Source organism: Hirundo rustica, chromosome 1 (genome assembly GCF_015227805.2).
Source record: "Hirundo rustica isolate bHirRus1 chromosome 1, bHirRus1.pri.v3, whole genome shotgun sequence".
NCBI lineage: Eukaryota > Metazoa > Chordata > Aves > Passeriformes > Hirundinidae > Hirundo > Hirundo rustica.
Window position 1 is genome coordinate 142,110,084 of NC_053450.1, and position 22,851 is coordinate 142,132,934.

Sequence of the window (22,851 nt, forward strand, 5' to 3'; positions counted from 1 at the left end):
AGAGAGACAGCAACCTGACATTTCTACATAAATAAATGCATGCATGCACTCTCACTCTCTTGAACTGAGAGATAAACTCAGCAAGCGCCATGGCAAACAACAAAATTTAAAATTACGGTACAAGAGGAAATTAAAGGTGCTTCCTCTCATATTCAGAATCTACAGGTATCGATTCAGAATATACCTACTGTGCCCAAAAGAAACACAAGCATCCTAAGCACTGCTACCTGCTGCTTAAATAATTCCTAGTCAATACCATGGTAAAATTTTAAGCATCTTCACAAAAATAAACACCACCAAAACAACCTGAAAAAAACCCAACCTACAAATTAGAAAAATAATAATTAAAAAACCCCAATCAAACAAAAAAAAACCCCACAAAACCACTACACTTCACATTATACATTTTAGCAGATATGTAAAACAATTTATGACTTGCAGAAGACTTGGAAATACCAAATTATGTTAAAATGGTTATGCAAAGAAAAGCCTCAGAGACTGGTTACTCTATGGGCAACAACAGGCAAAGTGCACTACTGTACAGAAACCTTTCTGCCCAAAGACATGTCATAAAAATTCACAGAATCCATAACTAAAAGCAGTAGTGCCACAAAGAGGAAACTCATGTAAAGACGATACCGTTCTTAAATGTAACTCTAAGTTTGCTACATCTAGAACTATGAACAGAAGCTTTATAGCCTGTCACCTTCAAAGGACAAAGGAAATCTGACAAGTAGAAAAACTCAGGACTAGGAAATTGTCATAGAATCCCTGAATATTCTGGCTTGGAAAGGACTCACAAGGATCATCGAGTCCAACTCTTCAGTGAATGGTCCATATGAGGATGGAACCCACAACCTTGGCATTATTAGCAGGCTGCTCTAACCAACTGAGCTAGTGTCACCTTTGTTCTTAGAACCAAATTTCAAAACCTGCTTACATAACTGTATTTCTACGGTACTTCCCTATTTGCTGTGCTTAATGCACAGATGGAGAAAACCGATTATCCTACGGAAATAATTAAAGATTTACAACACTGCAAATAATGCACTTCACAACAGAACCTTCAACAATAACAGTTACCAAGTGTTTTACCTTCAGCAATAACAGCTCCTGATTGTTTTACCTATCTTGGAAAGTGCTGAGTGAATGATTAAATGACCCTGAAGTTCAAAATGGTTTAAAGTTTCATCCTCCACTGAGACAGCAAAATCGAACAGGAAGTGATAGACTTTTAGCCTCCAACACGGATTTCCTTGCACCGAGCAGTGCTTCAGAACTGACTTTCGTGACCATCACAACTTTACTCACACCGCGCCTGTCTGAAGGCACTTGCAGGGTTCTTAGATAAACCTAAACACAAACCCTTCCACGTTTTCTCCCTGGCAGGGGAAAAGCAAAAGGCAAGGGCCCCAGCGGGCCCCGCTCTCGCTCCCCGGAGGGCAGCCGGGCCCGCGCGCGCTCCCGCCGCCGCGCGCCCCCCGCGGCGCCGTCCGGCTCGGCAGCGCCCCCCGGCGGGGCAGCGCCCGCACGGCGCCGCCGCCGGGCCCCGTCTGCTCCTCGCGGCTGCCGCACCAGGCCCGGCCCAAGGACCGAGACACAAAATGGCGGCCGCCCCGCGGTGTCACGTGACCCCCTTTGTGCCTTTCGGGGCCCCGCGGAGGGGCCGCCGGCGGCCGCGGGGCACGAGCAGGGGGTGAAGGGGCCGCGGGGGAGCTCCGGGGGAGGGCGCGGTGAGGGACGGCCGGGCTCGGCGCCTTCCCGCCCCGGGTATCCCCCCCCCTCCCGGCGGGCGGGGAGAACGGGGAGAAGATGGCGGCCATTTTGTGCTTGCGCAGAGGCGAAGGTGGGGGCCCGGGTGCGGGGGGGATGGTGGGACCCGGCCGAGTTGGGGGGGGGGGGGTCTCACGTACCGACTCCTCTTCCTTCTCCATGCCCGTGGGCATCTGCGGCACGGCCCGGTTAATGGAGGCATATTCGGCCAAGTCAGGCAGGTCCTCGCAGCGGAAGACGGGCAGCGGCTTGGACGCATCCAGCGCCCGGGCCCGGAACGACAGTTTGCTCATGTTAGGCGGCGATGGCGGCTCCGGCTGGGAAGGGGGGGGCGACAGCAAGCGCGCTCCGAGCTGAGAGCCGGACCCCGCCGAGCGATCTCATGGAGGGACCGAGGCTCCCCCGGCGGGGCGGGGCGCACTCCGACACGGGGCCCGGCGGCGCCCGCTGGCGCGGCTGGGCTGGGCGCTGGCTCCGCTCCTCCGCCGCTCCGGTTCCGCTCAATACGCCACGGCCAACATGGCGGACATTAAACCTCGACTGGCCGCCTCTTTCAGCCAACCCCAGCGCCACAGCCATTCCCACACTGCATCGCGCAGGGCGCGGGCACGGCGCCGCCCGGGGGGAGCGCGCGCGGCGCGGGCACGGCGGCGCGGGCTCGGGAGCGCGGGACGCTGCGAGCGGCGCGAGCGGCCCGAGCGGGCTCGGCAGCGCGGGAAGGCTCGGAGCCGCCGGAGCCGGATCGGGGCACCGGGCTCGGGGGCGCAGTGGGGAGCAAAGGGGGTTTTAATCAGCGTGTGCGGCACCGCTCCGCCCGCCGGCCGCGGAGCTGTGCCGCGGAGCCGCGCTCCGTTCCTGCCGCGGTGAGAAGTTGGGGCAGCCCCCAGCCCCTCACCCCAGGAGGAACCTCCCCTGGAGCTGCGCCTGACCATGACAGCTCTGGGAAACCTGGGCGAGAGCGGCGGGGAGGTGCCGGCCTCGACCTTTCCGGCCTCTCGGGCTCCAGACCGCGGGACAGCGGCGCCAGTCTCTGAATTCACCCCGACCCGGGAGGGCTGCGGTGCCCCGGCCGCGGCCGGAGCGGCGTCCCACGAGTGGCGGGGTCCGACCGCGGGGCCACCCCGGGAGCGCCCCTCGCCTCAGGGCCCAACCGCGGCCCCTCAGCCGCCCGTCGGGCACTGTCCTTCCCCGCGTCTCCGAACCGAGTTCGCGTCCGTGCTAAATGAAGGGGAAACACGGGCACCTGCCCGAACCCGGTGAAGAACGGGGCACCTCCACAACGGCATTTCCACCCCGTTTCTCTAAGATTTTCAGAAACTTAGTCCGGCAGCAAAGTGCAGACACTTCGGTTTAAGCCTTGCGTGGACTTAAGTTACTATCAGTGACCCGCTCAAACGAGCTCACCCCAGGCAATGGGTAGAACCCACTTGAGCATGTCTGATTAGGGAAACTCGTTTACATCTCAATGAGTCGATTAAATTGATGCACCATTCGGCTCTAAGCAAGGGATCGGAAATGCCGAGTTAGCCCTGTCTCGGTGCTCTCTGCACAAGCCGCCCCAGGGCATCCCAGCGCCGCCGCAGGAACGTCAAACTCCCTTCCGGCCTGCAGCCGTCTAGCTAAGGAACTCTGCGTGCTCATGTATGTTCTCGCACCAGGTTATATGTAATTCCAGCTCTGTAGTAAAATCCATTTTATCCGAGTTAAGCTTATTTTAGTTTAAAATGCGAGATAGTTGTGTGTCGACTGAATTTAAGAGTCCCTCCGCTTCTAGTGCAAAATACTGTCGGTCTTTACTGTCAGATGAGAATCGGTAGACAGAACTTTGTTCTTTATCACATACTACTCTTGGGAAACAAATCTTTCAGAAATACACCACAGATATAACAACAACAACAACTAGAAAAACCTTAGTTTGCTTGGCAATTTTAGAAGTTATCTCTATAATAGAAACAAAAGCCATTTTTAAAATCACACCACCCCTTTAATAATAATACCATCACTGTCCTCGACCTTAAGCTATTACTAGAGACTAGATGAAATATTACTAGAGGTACTCGTTAACAGAAGATTCAAGCCAACTATTTGCATGACTGTTTGGGAAACCAAAACCCTGTAGGTTTCCCAAACTGCTTAAACTGCAACTCATTGGCTTCATAACTTCTCTGGGATGCTAAATTCTACCTGTACTGCAAATGGGTAATGCAGTGGAATACAGCTGCTAGGGAGAATGAGACTCTTTTTTTTTTTTTTTTTTTTTTTTTTTTTTTTTTTTTTAAGGAAGGCTTGTTTGTTTTTGTTTTTTTGTTTTGTTTTTACGGAGAGTGGTGTGAACTAAGGAGTATCATTGTAGTCATTTGTATTTCAGTAGTTACATCAGAATCAAATGTTTAAACGTGCATATTGCTTTTTACTCTTAATTCTAAAGCTGAAAACACACACTAGTTAAATTGCCCATAGAACATCTACACCCTTTCTCTCAAATACTGAATAATTTAGTTTATCCAATCAACAGATTGGATAATGTGAGGAAAAAACCCGAAAACCAAAACCATCACAATATACCGTCATAGATAGCTTTGACTTAAAAAAATTAAATGAAAATGAAATACCTCCTGGCAGCTAAGCAAAAAAAAAAAAAAAAAAAAAAAAAAGTCCATTAAATATAACTCTCCACTTATACTGATGAAAGGAAAACAATACATAATTACAATCATGAAAGCAAAGTATTGAAAATATCCTGAACTATAAAGGAAGAATAATCAAGCTCAAACTTATCCTTAATTGACCTTTGCATTTCTAACCCTGCCACAGGCTTGAGAAAAGTGCAGAGCAAGCAGAATGGACAATAACGTTTGGATACAGAGAGGTCAGTGCATTAAGAAAAAATTTTGGCCTCAAACTCTTGGACTCATCAACTTTTAATGTTTTGCCATTGAAAGAGATTGTGTTTAAATATTTTGTTCGAAATTAATTTGCTAGTAAGATGGAAAGTATGATAATTGAAAACAATGTGACATCAGTCCTGATGCCTGTTCTGTAAAAGATGGTGGCAGGAAAACGTATAGAACATAACCAGACTGATACTACCTTTTATTTTCTCTTTGGTTAGAAAATACAGGTATACTTTTTTTCCATTTTGTAGCTTTTACCAAAATGTGCAGTTTACGTGTTTAGACATCAGTGCTGAACTATGACAGCAGCTAATGCAGAATTTGTATTTTTTTATAGTGACCAAAATACTCTTTGCAAGCTCTCAGGGAAAGATCAGTAAGTATAAATTAATTTGTTAAACCTAAGTGCTATGTGTCTATTTTTAAAACTGAACCGTAAGGTAAAGTAACTGAAATATAATGCAAAGACATTTAGAATTGCTATCATTATTGGGTTTTAAACTGCTGAAATAATTTGGGGCATTTCTATAAGGCTTTATCTTTTTACAATCTCAATTAAAAGAACAAGCTTAACTAAAATGAAAGCACTTTGCATATCAGCTATGCAGCTGGTAAATATAACCATTTCAAAATACATTCAAAAGTACTAAATTCAGACTGAGCATTATGGGCAAAGATACAACTTGATCCATGCACCTACAGACAGGGGTAGGGGGTCTCTTGTGCTCTCATCTAGCTTGTGTTTGTGAAGCCCAGAAATGTAACTTCTATTTTGGTTTGCAAGCCCTGTGTACTGTTTGACAAGTTTTTACAAATGTTGGTATTTATTTAGTTTTATGGCTTAAAACCTCTCTGAGTTCAAGAAAGACTTCCAGTTTATTTAAGTATGATTTGTGGCCTTTTGCACACGTGTTTAATATTGCCTCCCATTCTAGTAGCAATCATGACAAAAGTACATGATGTGCATATATGTTAAACCACGTCATTTTTGCTGCCTTTTGGCCTCAAGCATTTTGTATTTTAAGGATATAAAATTCTAGGAGACAGTTGTTCAACTTAAAAAAAAAAAAAAGCTTTCTTAAACATTTTTGATTTTTTAAATTAGGCTGTGTTTGTATTTTGTATTATACTAAGTTATACACTGACATTTGTATCCATAAATATTTGCAATTTTTTTTCCACTCTGTTACTACCTTACACCCTGCTCCTAATAACTCTTCATTTATCTATACAGCATTTTTGTTGACCTTTTTTATTTTTTTTTTTAATACTCAAAAGTTGAGTCCAGCATCCTCAAGAAAACTAAGCTGATCCTCAAATGGATATGCTCCATATCCAAAAGAGAAGAAAAAGCCACTAGCCAGCAATTCTCTTACTGAGAAAAGACAAAGCTAAGAGAGGAGCAGCGAAAGCTATTGCCAGGTTTCTACTTTTCCAGTAGAGATAGCTGAATTCTTACAGGTGGTGGAGGCAGTTGTCCATAGGACTAAGACTTCAAAAGGGATTCATGATTTAGGATTATTATTTTACAGACTTGTCATTGTCCCAGCATCACCTGGACAGATAAGAAAGAAAATGGTAAAATGGGCTCTAGCTGAAAGCATAAAGGATTTGATGGAGTTTTTTTTAGTACTGTCAGAAGAGAATCAGTTTCCTTTATATAGCTTGTTTCAGAGACGTAAGTTTTTATGTGTCTAGGAAAAACACACTGTAGTGGAAGCAGTTATTCTCTTAGATACAGTGGTGGTAAAAAGACACAAATTATGCTGAGACTCTTTTGTCTTGAAATACATCTTTCCCTGTTTAAGTTTTAATGGACTCAGAACAGGTATCCTAGGAATTGAAACGTTTAAAAGTCTTTTATGATTTTCTCCTTCATGTTTTCATTCTATAACATATATCCCCTCTAAAACACTATGCTAGACACAATTCTTGATTTAGTCATCTTTACTAGCAAGTCATTTCACAAATTAATTGTTTAGGATTAAGTAGAAAGATAAAAGGGAACAAAACAAAATCCCAAAATATCTGATTTTATGCTGTGGGGTTGTTTTAAAAAAAAATCTTTATGCAAAACATTTTGTGTTCAGACATACAAAACAATAATAATACTAAAATTGCAATTTATTAGGTAAACACAATTTGAGCAGGGTGGACTGGTTACCACCTCTAACTTAGGCATGAACTTGTGCAAACATCAGATTATAACACATGAATAACCTCTGAGTCAAGTAAATTTAATCACATGATCCTGCATTATTTCTAGTAGAACCTTCACAGAAGGTCAGAACCCTTATGCTTTTCCTGCAAAAAAACCTAACACAAACAATGAAAAACGCAACCAAACAAACAAAAAAAGCAAGCGAAACTACAATCAAGTTAAAAAAAAAAAGAACAAAACAAACAACAAACAACCAAATAAAAAAGCCCTATCTCTCCTGCCAACATAATTGCTAATTCATCAGTCAAAGAGCTATGGACATCTAACTTTCATATTCTGCATAGTATAACGTGGAAGGCTAAAAAAGGAAAACAGAAGTAGAGAAATTATAGTTGTACACAGGTTTGCACAGTGTCCCAAATCCTTCAATTGACCATTGAGCTAAAAACAAACAACAAAAAACCCCACCATAAACACACACATGGCACCACTACGTAGACCTCAACTGCCAGTGCTCACACCCCAACATGGAATAAAGGGGTAAACTGGGGACAGGCTCTGTGCCTTCGCATGACTCCAGAAACTTTACTGCTACCCTAGTAGTTGCCTGGCTCTATGTAAATGCAAATAAAATAGCAAATTCAGTTCAATAGTAAGACCAGAACGTTTTACTATTACATGCTCTAACTTCTTAGATTTTTACCTTACACTTCCAAGATAGAAATCCTATCTTGAAAGTCAATTTATGAAAAATCATTTCAAGTGTTTCAGAGCTTCTGGTTAATATGATCAAGTATATTCAAACTTCAGAATTACTTTGCTGATGTTAAATAATGTGAAGTTAATGTGGAGTTATTATATAAAGCCAAATGCTTTAATTTACAGTTCCTGAATCAGAATGAAAGTAGGTTATTTGCTTCCCTCACACAATTGAGGAAAACAGTGACTTATACCTAGACAGGAATTAGCTTGGCTTCAGAAATCTTTTGGTGCAGGAAAGTACATTTGCATCTTGGAATGAAGAGGCATTTCCTAACATGTATGTTTAGATTTTTTTAAATTTTAATGGTAGTGGGATGTACCCACATACCTACAGTGTAAGTGAACTCTGAATTCCACATCAAATTGATAGGAATGTGTTATTAAGTACCATATACAAGCTATACCATTTTTATTTAACATAAATACATTTCTTCTCCAAAGAAATAAAAAAAATACAAATAACTCAGTTTTTGGATTACTAAAGCTTGTTATTAGCTTGCAAGAACACAAATATTCTTTCAATTTTAGATGTGTATTTTTTACACACTGCAGTTTGATTTATACCAAAGTCAGCATGAGTGAATGTTATAAAAATATTGCTTGTCCTCTGGGATACAAATAATCATGATCATATTTATAACCGAATGTTTATGTATACACTTCAGAAAGCATAAATTAATAATGCTGCATTAGTGGGGAAAAAAGGCCTAATGAATTAAGTTTGACTGTAAATATCCAGCAGAGGAGGCTAGTTCTGAATGTAAAACTGATCAGATGAGACTGTTTTGAGATATCCTTATCTATATATCTTTAAATGATAGCAGATGCTTAGCAATGTAAAACTCTGATAGGGTTAACATGAAGAAAGTGCAATTTCTGAGGTTTTTCGACATTTAGATAATGCAAACAACTTGTGGGAGATGGGCCGATGTTGAGAGGGAAGTGTTTTCATTTAGATGCAAACATGAAGTTGCTGTGAGAAAAAAAATAGAGAAATCACATTACATTATTTTCTCTGTCACTAATGTAGGTGGGGTGCTGTGATATCACTGGCATTTTCTTTCTCACCTCCCTTGTGAAATCCCCAAATCTGCTGTGAGGGCAACCTGAGAAACAGCCAAATGGAAAGTGGTTTTCTCGAATCATTCAGGTTATAAGCAGGTAAGACTAAACCCCCTCATCCATCTCTGACAAAGACACTCCGTTCCCATTCTCTTATTGCACAGTGTGTCAGTTTTAGAGCTGTTGTGACATTCTGCCTCTCTGACCAAAGGAACACAACAGACCCCTGTCATTGACACTGGGGTTAACGTGCACCAGCCTGCCACTGGTCACACGTGCCAAGTCTGCTGAGCTTTTGATTTGTAAGCAACTCAAGAAGGGTGCTAGCATAAAGAGATACAACCTAATAAAAAAAATATCAAGGGAGAATATGAAAGATGGGAAGGAAAACAGTTTCTCACATTAAAGTAGCTCATCTGAAAGTCTGCTTGACTAGACCTTCCAAATCCCACAGATTCCCACAATACCCAATTTTTAACTTGGAAATTGATTCAGAGATGATGAAAGAAAGCAGAATACTTTCTTATGGAATTTTCATTCATTATGTGTTTACAGATGAGTATGGGCTAAACAGAAAGTGTCTGTGCAGAGTTGTCAGAAGTATGTTTTTTCTCCCTCTGTTTTCCAGCATGGTTTCTCCTTAAAAGATGCTGATTGCAGCACTTTTCTTGAATTGTGAATACACAATCACTTTGTCTAAAGACATCAAGATGTACTGCCTTGTGTGGATACCTTTAAGACCATCAGAAATAACACAGCTGCTCTGCATTATAACCTTTTCAATTACATTTTCTTGAGGGGAAAAAAAAAAATCTTTTTACTAAATCCAGCCAGAAAACATGTCCTGTCTACCCCTGACATATGGGGTAAAACCCCTTTTTGAAGATTTTCATCTGTCAGGTGAAAGGACCCTTTCAAGAAGTTATCCTTTTAGTCATCAGGTTATGGCAGCACCAAGATTCTTTAGTAAATAGAAAGGGATGCCCTGAAATCGCCAGATCTGCATCACCTGATTTTTAAGTGTTTGAACAAACATAGAAAACTCACTCTTATTTGTGTTAATGAATATTCCAGATGTACATCCATGTGAGGCCAAAGGTCTTGCTTCCATTTAGTCATTTTCTCAAGGCTTTGAAGGGGAGTAAGGATTAAGAGCTAACTTTTCATTACCTAAATCATGCACAGGACAGTAATAGCAAACTCACGGGCATGGGATATCTCTGATTAAGTGAGGGCATTCATATCTGTACTAGTCACAGGAGGCAGGCGGAGATGTGATCAGGATATTCAGATTTAAGATACAGTTCTTATCACAGCAGACATGCAAAATTTGGTTGTGTTTGTTTGCTTGTTTTTGCTGTTGTTGGGGTACTTTTGTAATTTTTTAAAGCTATGATTTACTTGATGTTTCTTTCCACTGAGGATTACAGACTTAACAATACACATCTAAAGGCAAGTCAAAGAAGTTCTACATGAATGCATACAATACAGGGATTCTGATTCACTCAAAGCCCAACTTACTGCAAGTCCAGGGAAATGCAAGTTAACACAACCTTACAGGCCCATTTCCCAGATCTCTGACCTAAGGGAAAACCAAAACGGAACCTGACAAAAGGAGGAACAAATCTGCTCACTGTTCCCTGGAATTTCTACATTTTACATTTAAACATTATTGACTAAAATCCATGAGGCAGTCCTGGGAGCAGGGATGTGATCAAACCCCGGCTTTTCTCTCTTCCTGTGGAAATCCCAGCGCTCAATTCATTGTAAAATCTAACTCGTCCTTTTCCCTTTCCCTAGCAAAAGTGATCCAGGTTCTGCTCAACAGCAGAAGATGGTGAGCCAGCATCCCCCATTTTCAGTCATTTGCTCCAAGCAGGAATTCCCACGGACTGCATTTAGAACTCTTGCTATTTTTACTGGTGCTCAAAGCAATAGACATTACATCTGTAACTACCATTTTATGTTGGATGGTGTTGGATGGCTCTGAGCAACTTTCCATTTATCATCCAGGAGCTCCACAACAGCATCCCAACTCACTGCACAAGTAGTGCAGACTAGGACTCACCTGTTATTTGGCTGTTCCCATCTCTCTGTTGTTTATATTGGGAGATAAGCAGAGAGAATAATTTTTAGCAAATGTACTGACTTTTAAGCATTGCTGTACTTTCTGACCACCATTTTCAGGCTCTAGCTGCTATTGGTAGAAAATTGATGGACAAACCTTCCTGATAAGGAAGTTATAGTATTGGTATTATCTTGCTTGTGGTCAGTCCAGTGGTAACACAATAAACTGGAAATGTGACTTAGTAAAGCATCTAAAGAAGCCCACAGGACTGAAGCCACTGGTGTGTGGTCATATATGTCGAAGGCATATTTTGTTGCTCACAACAGCAACACAGGAATTATATTTCAAAGCACTGACATTCCCCCACCCTGTATATTTACTAAAGAATTTCAGATCTAGGATTGTCTCTTCACTGCAACATGAATTAACTTCATGTGCTATTTGCTAAGGGAGGAAAAATATGAAGAATGTTAAAAGGTAGAATTATGTGCCTAGCTATAGCAGTTCCTCTGGCATATAGGAATTAGAGCAGATAATTTCATAACACTGAAAGGTCATGCAAATATCAGTCTGGAAGAGGTGTTGGGAGACCTAACTTTGTAGAAGATGGCTCTGAAGCAGGCATTGTCCTTTGTAGGATATTGTCCTTTGTTCTCAGCCAGGTGATCCTTGAAGTAAGTTTTAAACTACTTATTCATTGCTACAAGTTGACGATGACAAGTATGATGTGGGGAAGTACAGCTAGCAAAGTTATGAAGTAAGAAAGGTGAGAAACAAAATTATGTCACAAGGTGTCCAACATAAAGATAGCCCCCCCACCTTTGAAACCTTGTTAAATCAAGGACACAATGAATACTTTAGAACCCTTGAGAGATAACAGAGAGGAATCCCCTGCACCAAGGTATGTTATCAGCATAGGAAACTGGAGAGCACAACACATGAGTAAATGAAGCAGGGGATATGGCTTTTCTTTGAACTGAGCCCCAAACAATGTTCTTCTACACCACCAATCCACTTCTTAGGAACTGTTTGCATGGCATTTTGGTTAACTTTGGAAGTTGATTATATCTGCCTGGGATCTATACATCTTGCACTAACTGCTACTGACAATTTTAGACAGCCATTTTTACTGTGACTCTTACTTAAGTACATAATACTAGTAATATTAGTAAGAGGAATCTCACACAGGCACAAAGAACATTTTGGTCAGTCAGGTTGAATTAAGCTCTTGAAAAACATTGGTTTGTAGTACAATGCCATACTTCAAATAGTTTTAAGCCAAGAGACCCAAATACCTTTCAAAGGGGTCTGGACTCTATATCTTTAGGTCCTGGAATTCCACAGACTGGTATTTCAGAAGGAGAAGGTGGGGAAAACACAACAAAGATTGAACCACCCAACAGAAATTACTCTTCTGGATATTCCTGCAGAAGATGCAGGACGTAAATTAGTTCCTATGTAGCTTTGAGAGGATGCAAAATCTTAACCATTTCTTATTCCTTATTGGCAACACAATGGCTCAAAAAGGAGGGAGGAGGTAAGTGTGAAAACCACTGAATTGCAGAAGATCAGCATTTCACTCTTCTCACCTTATAATTTGAGAGGAGCAAAACCAGACGTTATCATCAGATGCAGCTTCAAAGTTGCAAAACCACAACCAAAGTTAAAGAGTAGCCTCAGTTGAATGGGAGAAAGGGGAGCAAGTGTGAAACAAGTTTCTATTCAGATTTTATGTTCTTGCTGACTTCACTGAGCTCAAACTGACTGAGCAGCAAGGTCACAACAATCTGTTTGTTCATGGCCTGCATGCACAGGCTGCAGCCACAAGAAATCATCACTTTCATGTTGCAGGATGGTAAGAAGAGCATTAAAATACCTTCAGTAAGCACCTCAGTTTATCATTTGTTCAGTACTGTTGTCCATGGATGAGCACACTGAACATTGGTCTAAACAATGTCAAAAAAGAAAAGGTGCATCAGAATTAAACCTAGTGATTCTCCAAGGCTGATAATTATTGTAATAGATTCAACAACTGGAGCTACTTCTGTTGGCATAAACTCTGCCAAAATGTCCTAGTGATCAGGTCTCAGAAATGGAAATTAAGGATGGCCAAAATCCACACTTTCTAAGAGGGTTTATGTCTTGATATCTGTCCTCAAGATCTAAGAGTTGTACCAGGACACCAAAGAAGTAATGATCATACTGCACTGTCATAGGCCACGGGGTCTCTGCTCCAGCAAGGATCCATAAAAGCAGATCTTGTCTGACAGAGAGCAGAGATGATGACAGCTGGCTGCTCTCTTGGATATATGTTTGTTACTGGCAGAAGGTTGCAAGATGTATTTTACCTAAAACAGAAGCAAAATTTACCTTCCTTTGAAACAGGATAATCAACAAGAGATCATTACAGAGATCTATTGAAGTTGTGTATCAGTTTCCATAAAACTAATTAACTTAATGAGCAAACTCTTTGAACCAAAATCTAAATGAATTTTTGAAGATTTAAACATTCATGAGAAGTTTAGAGACTGTTTCAAACTGCCTAGTATTTGTCAAATGTATTCTTTGGAAACACTGAAGACTTTGAAATGTAAAATAGATGCAAAGGCCTCTAAAATTATCAGCTTTTATCAATCCAAAATAACAGGCATCGATTCCTTAAAAATGTCTTAAATTTAATGTCAAATTTGTTCCTGAACCTGTTGAGTTTCCAGTATATGCCCTGATCATGGGCTTGACTATGTCTTCCACCCATCTTAGAGCATTAATCACTTCTGTTTTCTTACACCTAATATGGATGTTAGCAGAAAGCCTTCTAATCCTTTTGCACTTAGAACCGAGGTGATCTGTAGGTTGCAACAAAAGAAAATAACACACATTAACATATATCTACTTATAAAGACATACAAAATGCATGCTCCACTTAGCAAGGAAAGGAAAAACCGACCCACCTGAGGTGAATCTTCTTACAATCTGAAGGACTATGTTAGGTTTTCCCTACTTTTCAACCCTACCTTCATACACAACCCAAACTCTTTTAGACCTCGTCAGGAGATTTGCATATGCAAGCACGCGAGCAAGGGGGACCTTAGGGCTTGAGAACCAGCCGTGGATGGAACCTTTAACTTCGCAACAAGCAAACAATGGACTAGTTGCACAATAAGTGTGTGTCAAAGCCTTCCATATTGGCTGCAAAAAATTATTTAAAAACCTTTCATCTGCAGCCACTGTAAAATCATTTTGGGGGTGGGACCGAAAATCTCATCACTGAGGAAGACTGGATTCTAGGTACAGGATTAAAAAAAAAAAAAAAAAAAAAAATTAATTAAGGATATGCTTCATTACACAAAACAGCGAAAGGGTGAGGTCATGCCTCTGCCGGGCCATAGTTCATGCGACACTACAATTTTCTAGCGATACAATTTCATCGTCATTCTAACTAATTTGCGGATACTTTTGATACAGAGAAAAGGAAATGATACAATAGATCAACTCCTGCCCCACCTTTCTCCCCCCGGCCCCCTCCCCCTTTAGAGCCAGGGACACGAATTGTTTCGGAGCCCCACAGCGCCACCAGCACAGAGCAATGCAAAACAAAAAAGATCTCCCACCGGGTGGAAAAAAAAAAAAAAAAAAAAAAAAAAAAAAAAAAAAAAAAAGCGCCTAGAAAAATACCAAAAATTACAAAATGTCTCCCAAATGTATCTTTTTGGAAGAAAAAGATCAAACAAACCACTCAGCCCCACGCCCCCCAAACCCCTCCCCCCCCCCCCAAAAAAAAAAAAAAAAAGAACAAACAAACCAACACCAAGACATCTAAGTGAAGTGTGGGGAAATAAGAACCTTTATATAACTAATGCTTTAAGCTAATTATCACAAGAGCTGGAATTTGTAAATAAAAAGGTCACTGTTTAGTAAGAGACATAACTTAATAAAAACCCTCTTATGTTCATCTCCACCTTCAGCATACCAAGGGCAGTTTTCCCCCTTACTTTAGACCAAAGTAATCCATCAAGAGCCATCACAAATGGCATTGTAAACTCTTTTAGCTACCATCAGACCATACAGCATCAACATAATATGCTTCTTTATACACGAGAGCTGCATTATATTTATATAGACAGTCACATATTTGGTCTTGGATCCGTTTATTACTCGGTAAAGAATTCCCCCCTGCCCCCTCCGCCCCAACAAAAAGCCAGAACCAAAAAAAAACCCCACAAAAAACCAACCAACCCCAAGTCCATCTGGAAAATATTTGAGTTCTTATACTCCTAAATTGAAGTTAAATTGTTTTTAATCTTCGCGTGTATAAAATTTTAAAGAGGAAACAAAACTGACTTCAGTAATTGTCGCTATTAAGGAGACACCGTTGGGTGGGATTCACGAGATCAAAGCTATGAAAAATACAAGACTACGTTTTGTTCATCAACACAACGAAAATCTTCTACAGCACTGATACACGCCAAAACCCCGCAGAAACGAATATTTTTGGTTAAAACCACAAACTTACCTTCGAAGAAGGCAGCCCTTGCAAAAGGGCTGTAACAATATGGACTGCATACTCGCTCTCCTACAACCAGCCACCTCCATGCTGCAAAGGGCTTCCCGAACATCCTTAAAATATTTCGCAAATGCAGAAAGTGAGACTTTTCTTTTCTTTTCTTTTTCTTTCTTTTCTTTTTTTTTTTTTTTTTTTTTTTTTCCTTCCCTCCTCTCTCTCTTCTTTCCTCCCCCTCCCCGTCACCCAGGATCGCCGGGCGAGGAAGGAGGCGGCTTCCCGAGGGTCGGCGGGCGATGCCGGCGGGCGGCCGCAGCCGGGGCGGGGGACCCGGTGCCGCCGGGGTCACAACTTTGCCGGGGCCGGCGTTGGCTCGATGGGCTCCGCGGGCAGCGGCGCCCCCGCCCGCCCCCCGCTCCCCCCGCCGCCGCCGCCTGGAAAAATGCAGTGTGCCATTTTACACCCGCCTCTGGTGCACACAGGACCAAAGTCTAGCGCTGGTTTTCGGTGACACTGCAAAACTACGGCTCGCCCCGCGCAATCCCACGCCTCATCCTCCCCTCGGAGAGAGCAGCTGCCTCTTGAGAATTAATAAAGAAAGACAGTTGGAGAAAATAATTCCAAGACTTCGCCGTTTTCCCTCCGTCCCTCCCCCCGCCCCCGCCCCCACTCCGAACCCCGCAGCAAGTTTGTGCCGCCCGGCGCATCCCTCGGCCTCCCCCCGCGGCACCCCCGCCCCGCCGGGCTCCGGCAGCCTCGCAGCATCCGAAAGAGCCAGTCATGCCTGAAACAAAATCCATGATTCCTGGAAAGTGCGGAGGCTCGAATCCCGACAAATACTCCCTTTACTTAGAATTAGAAATACCTACCTTATGAAAGAACTAAATTAACACTAAATTCAACAGATACGTCCGTTACGGCCGGAATAGTTTTTCCATAAATACTGTTTTAAAAACCCCTCCTTATACTGACTGACAGAATTCTACCATGCTGCCCACAAACAAAATGGCTGTGGCACCGAGTTTTTTGGTTCCTCCCACTGTGCCTCCCCCTGGCCTCCAGGAAGTGGTAGAAATCCAAAATAAAATCCGCACGAAAAGTACAATACATCAGCCAAACTCCGCACGGCACCGCCAGACAGCATCGGGAGGGAAGCACATTCACCAACATTGTAGTTTCTCGAGGATTTTTATTGTTTTTAAAAGGGCATCAATCACTGGGTATTTACATCACTGTGTAATTTGAACTTCCTGCTTTACATATTTATAAGGTCTTTCACCTATCTTGGCAGGCTTTCAAATTAAGTGGGTTGGGAAATTTGATGCTGAGGCTCCAGTTTGTGAGCTGAGTCAGGTAGTGCTTGCTGGAGCTGGGCTCTGAAAAGACGAGCAAATTCTAACACCTTTCCTGTTCAGTGCAAAATAAAATAATCCCCCTAACATATCACAGGCTCGTAAGCGAGCATGTAGGCACCGAGAGGCCCCTGGAATGAGGATTCTTAGCGGAAACTGAAATTTGGGCCTCTTTCACAGAAATATACGCTTTGTAATATTTATAATTTTGCATTTGTGGTTCACAGCAGTCTGCCTGAATCATGATCTCTGTGCAAATAATCTTGGATTTTCCCTTATTAGGACCCCGTTTCGTGTTGCTGCCCTTTAACTTTCGTGACATTCAGCTTAAAATGAAAATAAACAGGAAAATACAGCATATTTCTATTAGGGATTGTGATAAAAATGTCACTACGTGGTCCTCTGTCTGAGACACCAATCTTGCCAGGCAGTAGCACGGCTCTTCTTGCGCGCTGCCTCGTGGGCTCCGTAGGGGCTGATTCATTTCCCGTGAGAATCCTTTTCCTGCCTTTAGGAGGAGTTACAACGGAGACAGGCTGTCAGACCTGCCGAGCCTGATCCAGCCCTATATTAAAAGACTTGAAATGATATTCTCACCTACTGCCATTCTAAACCTTTGTCAGAGGCATTGAAAAAACAGTGGTATCGGTGGTGTTTTTCCTGAGCCACCTCATATTTCTAAGTCTTAGATTAAAACAAAAACAAAAACAAAAACAAAAAAAAAAAAAAAAAAAAAAAAAAAAAAAAAAAACCCAAACAAACAAAAAAAAAACCTGCAAAGAACTTGGAGCAATTTTTCCGTTGTTATAATTTGCTTGTATTATCGTGTTATCTAGCAGTCTTAATCCTTAACTGTGATTATAACGTTATATTGTACAGGAATATAGGGCAGAAAGATAATTCCTGCCCTGAAGAACTCAAAAGTATAAGACAAAAGACAGCAGATGGCTATGGGCAGATGAGGGAAACAATGAGACTATTGATCAGCGGGGAAGGCACAGTTTGCAACACACCATCAGTCGAACTCTTGTTTCTGTGTATACTTCATGGAGAAGAAGACATAAGGTGGGATTTGCTGAAGAAAATTAATCAGGTTTTGTGGCCGTTGAAAGAAAACTCCAACAAGAAGGACAACATGGAAGAAAGCACAAAGATGTTTGAAAAAGCAGGAGGTGAACTCCAGAAACCTAATCAAATTGGCATTAATCTTTGTATAATGACGGAAAATAGATAAGGGGGAAGTAGGCTATTGAAAGCATTGAAAGTACAGTCACAAAGCTTATGTTTGAGACAGAAGAGGCAAAGAAAGGATCCAAAAGGCATGGTAGAAAAATCATAAACCAGGCCTGCTGGCAGTAAACAAGTCCTAGGAAAAAAAGTAGACAGTACACATTGTATGGGCCTGAAGAGATGTAGCACAACTTTTTAGCAAAAAAAGTGTTCTTAACTATGAATGTGGGGACTCTGTTGATTGTCCACACATTCCTCCTAGTTTGTATTTAGTGAATTCTTAAGTCCTACTCCTGATTTAGTGTTTAGTATATGAACACCTGATTACTAAAGGGTCCCCCTCATAGTTGTTAATATGAGTGGATAAGCACATAGGAAGGTTGGAGCTAAGCTGGGAAGGTTGCTCCCTCTGTCACTTGTTTTTGGAGGAACCTTCATCTGCCAGCAGTGCCCCGTAGGTGACTGTACGCCTTACACTTGCACAGGTCTGACAGAGCCCTCAGATGCATGGTGCAGGGGCAGAAAGGGCTCTGGTTTAGAGCACAGCTACATCCAGGAAAGCAAATCATGCTTTGGAGTGGGAGTATGGTCTGTAGGCTCAGAGCCCTCTCAGGACATCCTTTACTGTGTTGCTGTAGGTTTTTAAACACTTTTTTCTTTATCTTCCACATTTGCAGTAGTAGCAGGCACGTATTTTCAAATCCTTTGTACTTTTGCACAAAACACCTAAGATAACTTCGCGTGTACTGTGAGGTTCTTAAATATGTTGGCTAGTTGTGCTTATAACTTGGAGTTAAACACTGCACAGTAAATAACCTCAAATAAGCAAAGCCTTGGTGAATGTCTGTGGAATTATTGTGGTGTGGCAAATGTGAAAGAATTTGGCTGGATTCTTTTGTTGCAGGCTGAACTAAAGTGCAACAGATTTCCTTCAGATTTGAAGCTTACTAGTTCTGTAGATAAGCTGATGTATGGAAACTGTATAAGGCAGGGTCATATTCTCTCTTGTTGGATCTCATCATCAGTTTTAACTGAAAACAGCATATATCAAGTGCTAAATGTTAAGAATTGAGATAGGGATTAAAATACACATTGTGACCCTTTTTTTTTTTTTTTTTTTTTTTTTTTTTTTTTTTTTTTTTAATATATCTGAATAAGTGTTCCAAGAAAAGTTGAACTATGTGTTCTCAGGCTTTAAGAATAACCCCTGCTTGACCTGACATCAAATTTCCCCAAAATTCTTACAGTTCAGAGTCACAGAGTCACCATCGCTCATTCTGCACTTTTTTTTTTTTTCTTTTTTTTTTTTCTTTTTTTTTTAAGCTTTGTCCAATGCTTGGTGTGAATGTTTGCCTTGAGATTTTGCTCAAAAACAGGGAAATAGGATATCTGTACAGGAGCAAAGAAGAAAACTAGCTACATTTTGGGATTTAGACTAACACAAAAATGTGGCTAAAACCTCACTCAAATCACAGCTCCTTACTGAAATTAGAGATACTACCTTTTACATTCTGCTTGCAGTATCATTGCTTTTATTATTCTTTACCTTTCATTTGCATTTATCTTTATTTTGCCCATAAAGATTTAACTCTATTGCCATATTTTCTGAATAGCTCTCTATCTCTACACTTGTAATAAACAAATTACACTGATCTCCTTTTGACAATATTTTGTTGATGTCTTTAGGAAGTGAATTACCAGTTCTGTTAAGTCAGTAAATCACTAGATAGATAGCACAAGCTGGAGGATATCAAAGTGCTTTTGCAACTCATATGTAAATGATCATTTATTTTCCTTCATAAAAGTGGCATTGAATGTTTTTCGGTTGAAAGATCACCAAATGCATAAATAGTTTGCATTTTTATTCAATAGATAATGTTCACATAGCTACATAACTGCTCTTGAAGAATAAAAAAATGCCGATTTGCTGTAATTTGGAAAATTCATAAATTATTGCATAAGAATGGATTATTGATGCCAGACTGTATTATAAAGGAGGACACAGGCTCCCCTAGCTTAATTCTTGTTTGACCCAGGTCAGATATTTTTAAAAAGCATGTGGTCTTGCCTAAAAATGCATAGTGGTAAAAAAATCCACAAAATCTTCACTAAATTGCTGCAGTGATTACTTGACTCGCTTGAAATTTAACTTTAAATCACAGACTTTGTTACATATGAAACCTCCTGTTTCCATTTCTCTGTCCAGGACATGTTTCATTTGAGTAAACAAGATTCACAAAATGTTACTCTTTGTTAGGGTTGTTATGTGATTTTAGTACTTCTCTAGTTTACCAGTAATCTTCATGCTTAATATTCCGTGCACATCAGAAATAAGCACAACACGCCAACAGCAATTACAGTACTTGCCAATACTAAAGTAACTTCTTGTATTTTATTTGCTTTTTTGCAGCATTACAATCACAGATACCCCAGGTTCAGCAGACTATCCCATTAATATCTGTAACCTTTGCAGCAATCTCTTTTCAGTCGTATCATCTCCCTGTTTCTCTCAATAGGACTTAACATTGCTCTCAGGATTTACCTTTTGCCCCGGCACAGACGTATGGACTGCTCCACTTGGGCCCACCTTAATGAGCCTATCCAAACTGCCTTTTACCAATGACACACTCACTGCTGGCTTCTTCTCTTTCATACTCTGCAGCACTGTGAGCATCAGTAAGGATTCCTTTTCACGATACTCTTACTTTAAGCAGTGTTTTCCTTTGCTTCACACACTGAAGCTGTACTCCTGTGGTTGTTTCCTTGTGGTAGGACCCTGTCTTCAAAAGCTTTATGACTGGACCAAGACAATTTAAAGTCCGGTGTTGTCACAGGTTGGTATGTCTTTCACTCGCACCACAAATCCTGCCAGTGGCAGCTCTCATAGTTTTAGGATGATGTTTGATGGCAAAAGATGTGGAAAATAATGAAGTCAATTTAAGTGGAAAAGCAATTTGTTACAAAAATGTGTGTAGGTTTTCTGAAAATAAAAACCAGAAATAAACCTCCAGAACATCTGTTGCTGTTGGCTGCCAAGGTATGCCACACATCTTTTCTCCTCTTCCTGTTTTTTGTCTTGTATCTTTGTTGATGGCCTGAAAGTACCTAATCAGATCCCCTGATGGACTGATCAGGTCATAATCTACATCTTTCTATGAATTAAAAATCTCCTTTGAGTTTGGAATGTATCCTCTGTTGAATTGCTATAGGACTCAAAATATGCTGTCCTTTCAGAATTAAATCTATGTCCATATGACAAGTCCAATATGGTTATATACTTACTAAAAAAAAAATTTGGCCACACCATGTTGGCACAGATGCATTTAGAAAAATTCTCCTCGTTTAGTTGTCTAATTGGTTGAAGCTGGTGGGGAGGTACTGGGTGTGATTTCAGAGTAAAGTCAGAAAAAAATCTAGAATGAAAGAAAAGCCCACTGTGAAACCTTTCCTTTAGCTTAGCCAGCTACTGGATTGGTATAGTTCTGTGTCCTGTCCCTGTTATGTGCTGATATTTGAAACAGAGTCACATAAGCTTTGGTGCAGATCTCAGAATTTTATGTGGAAAGGTATTCCATGCATTTTAATCGAAGCACTGGATCCTCATCCATGTGTTAAAACTGATCCTGAATAAATATTCAATGCTATGTTTACAAGCACAAGTAACTGTTAAAACATCTCTTTCATTTGTTTTCAACCCTATTCTGTGCTCACAGTGGTTGTTGTGAGCCTTGTTCCCAGACTGCAGGACAGACCTGTTGCTACTCTTGGGTTGTTTAAGGTGTGCTGTGCCAAAACAAAGCAATGTGCAATTGGTGCTTCTACTGTACTGGTACACTCTGTTGTTTTCTCATACTTTCACCTTCTGATAATTAAGGGAGTCTCATGGATTTTATTAGATGAGCCACTATTGGAGACCATCTTCCCATATGATTTATTATACCTAGGAAATTTCAGCTGAAATGCCATGGATTCAGATAAGGTGAATAATGGCTGCAGTCTGTCTGTGTTCTGCTGACTTGCCTGTTGACTGGTTTATGTGTTCAGCAGATTTTATCTGTCCTTTTCTGAATTCACATTTGTCATTTAGAATAAAGGGCCACTGTTGAAAACATCTCAGAGCTGTTCAGAGTCACCCTTGGTGTTCACTTTTACTGCTGCTGCAAACAAATGCACCATCTGTGTGGCAAAGGCAGTGCTGTCACAATTCAGTTTTCTTTTCTGAAATGTTCTGATGCTGGTGACATAGTGAATGGAAGCCAGTTTAGTCAGCAAAAGCTTGATGAGCATAGGAAGGAGGATATCAAGGGGAATTTAAGAAAAGCCTGTGTTTGCATACAAATTTGGGGATATGTAGGTCTGAGATGTCTGAACCAAAGCCCTTTGCAATTCCAGATTCAGCAAGACTATGAACTGCAGTAGTAAAAGCTTTAATTTCTCCTAGTTTTTAAATAAGTTTAACCTTTTTATATACAATTTTGTTTCAGTTTGTACACATTTTACTGAGGAGCTAAAATCAGGCAACAGAAAATCTGGTCAGCAAGCTCAAGGCATTAATTGGTCATCTCGTCTGAAATTCCAGGATGCAAATGATAAGGCATTAATAATTTTAAGATACTAGAATACAGTGGCTGTTGTTTCATGCCATTATTAATTGCTGCTGGAAAGCAAAGTGGTTCAAATACATTCTCTGGTATTATTACAGCATCCATCACATTCTCAAATATGAAACTGCCTATTGGTCTGCTCTTCTGCATTATTATTATCAGCTGTAATATTTCAAACCACTCAGGGGCAAATACTAGACATGTGACCTATTTTTTACCTAATTATTTTTAAATTCTTTCTTGTATCCTAATTTTGCTGATCAAATATTCTTTGCTTTTTAAGATTCTTGTTGATCCTCTAGAGATTCTGACTTACAGTATATATTTATTGTCAGTTTCCCTATTTTTAAGTCTAAACAACGTGTTTACAATTAGTCTTTTCATTAATGTTAGAAAAAGCTCTGAAGACAAAGCTGACCAAACTTCATTTGCTTGTTGATTAGA

At 41.0% G+C, this 22,851-nt stretch overlaps 1 protein-coding gene and 1 long non-coding RNA gene across 7 annotated transcripts in view; one reads left to right on the forward strand and one right to left on the reverse strand.

Annotated features, from left to right (window-relative positions):
- Window positions 1-16,251, reverse strand: part of EPC1 (enhancer of polycomb homolog 1) — a 63,425-nt gene extending 47,174 nt beyond the window's left edge. For 2 of the 6 annotated variants that reach the window (XR_005699610.2, XM_040056553.2), the window contains exon 1: window positions 1,914-2,260. Coding sequence is in view for 4 of the 6 variants with exons in the window: in XM_040056553.2 (XP_039912487.1) it covers window positions 1,914-2,066 (153 nt within the window). In the remaining 2 variants the exon portion in view is untranslated. Of the gene's footprint in view, window positions 1-1,913; window positions 2,265-15,233; window positions 15,338-16,090 lie in introns of those variants that run through there. The other 4 variants (XM_040056577.2, XM_040056544.2, XM_040056560.2 and 1 more) reach the window with 4 other exon arrangements.
- Window positions 4,504-15,505, forward strand: LOC120749311 (uncharacterized). Its single transcript, XR_005699616.2, has 4 exons — window positions 4,504-4,642; window positions 5,005-5,043; window positions 8,621-8,751; window positions 15,472-15,505. It is a non-coding gene; the product is annotated as an uncharacterized LOC120749311 (long non-coding RNA).
- Window positions 16,252-22,851: the final 6,600 nt, after the last annotated feature.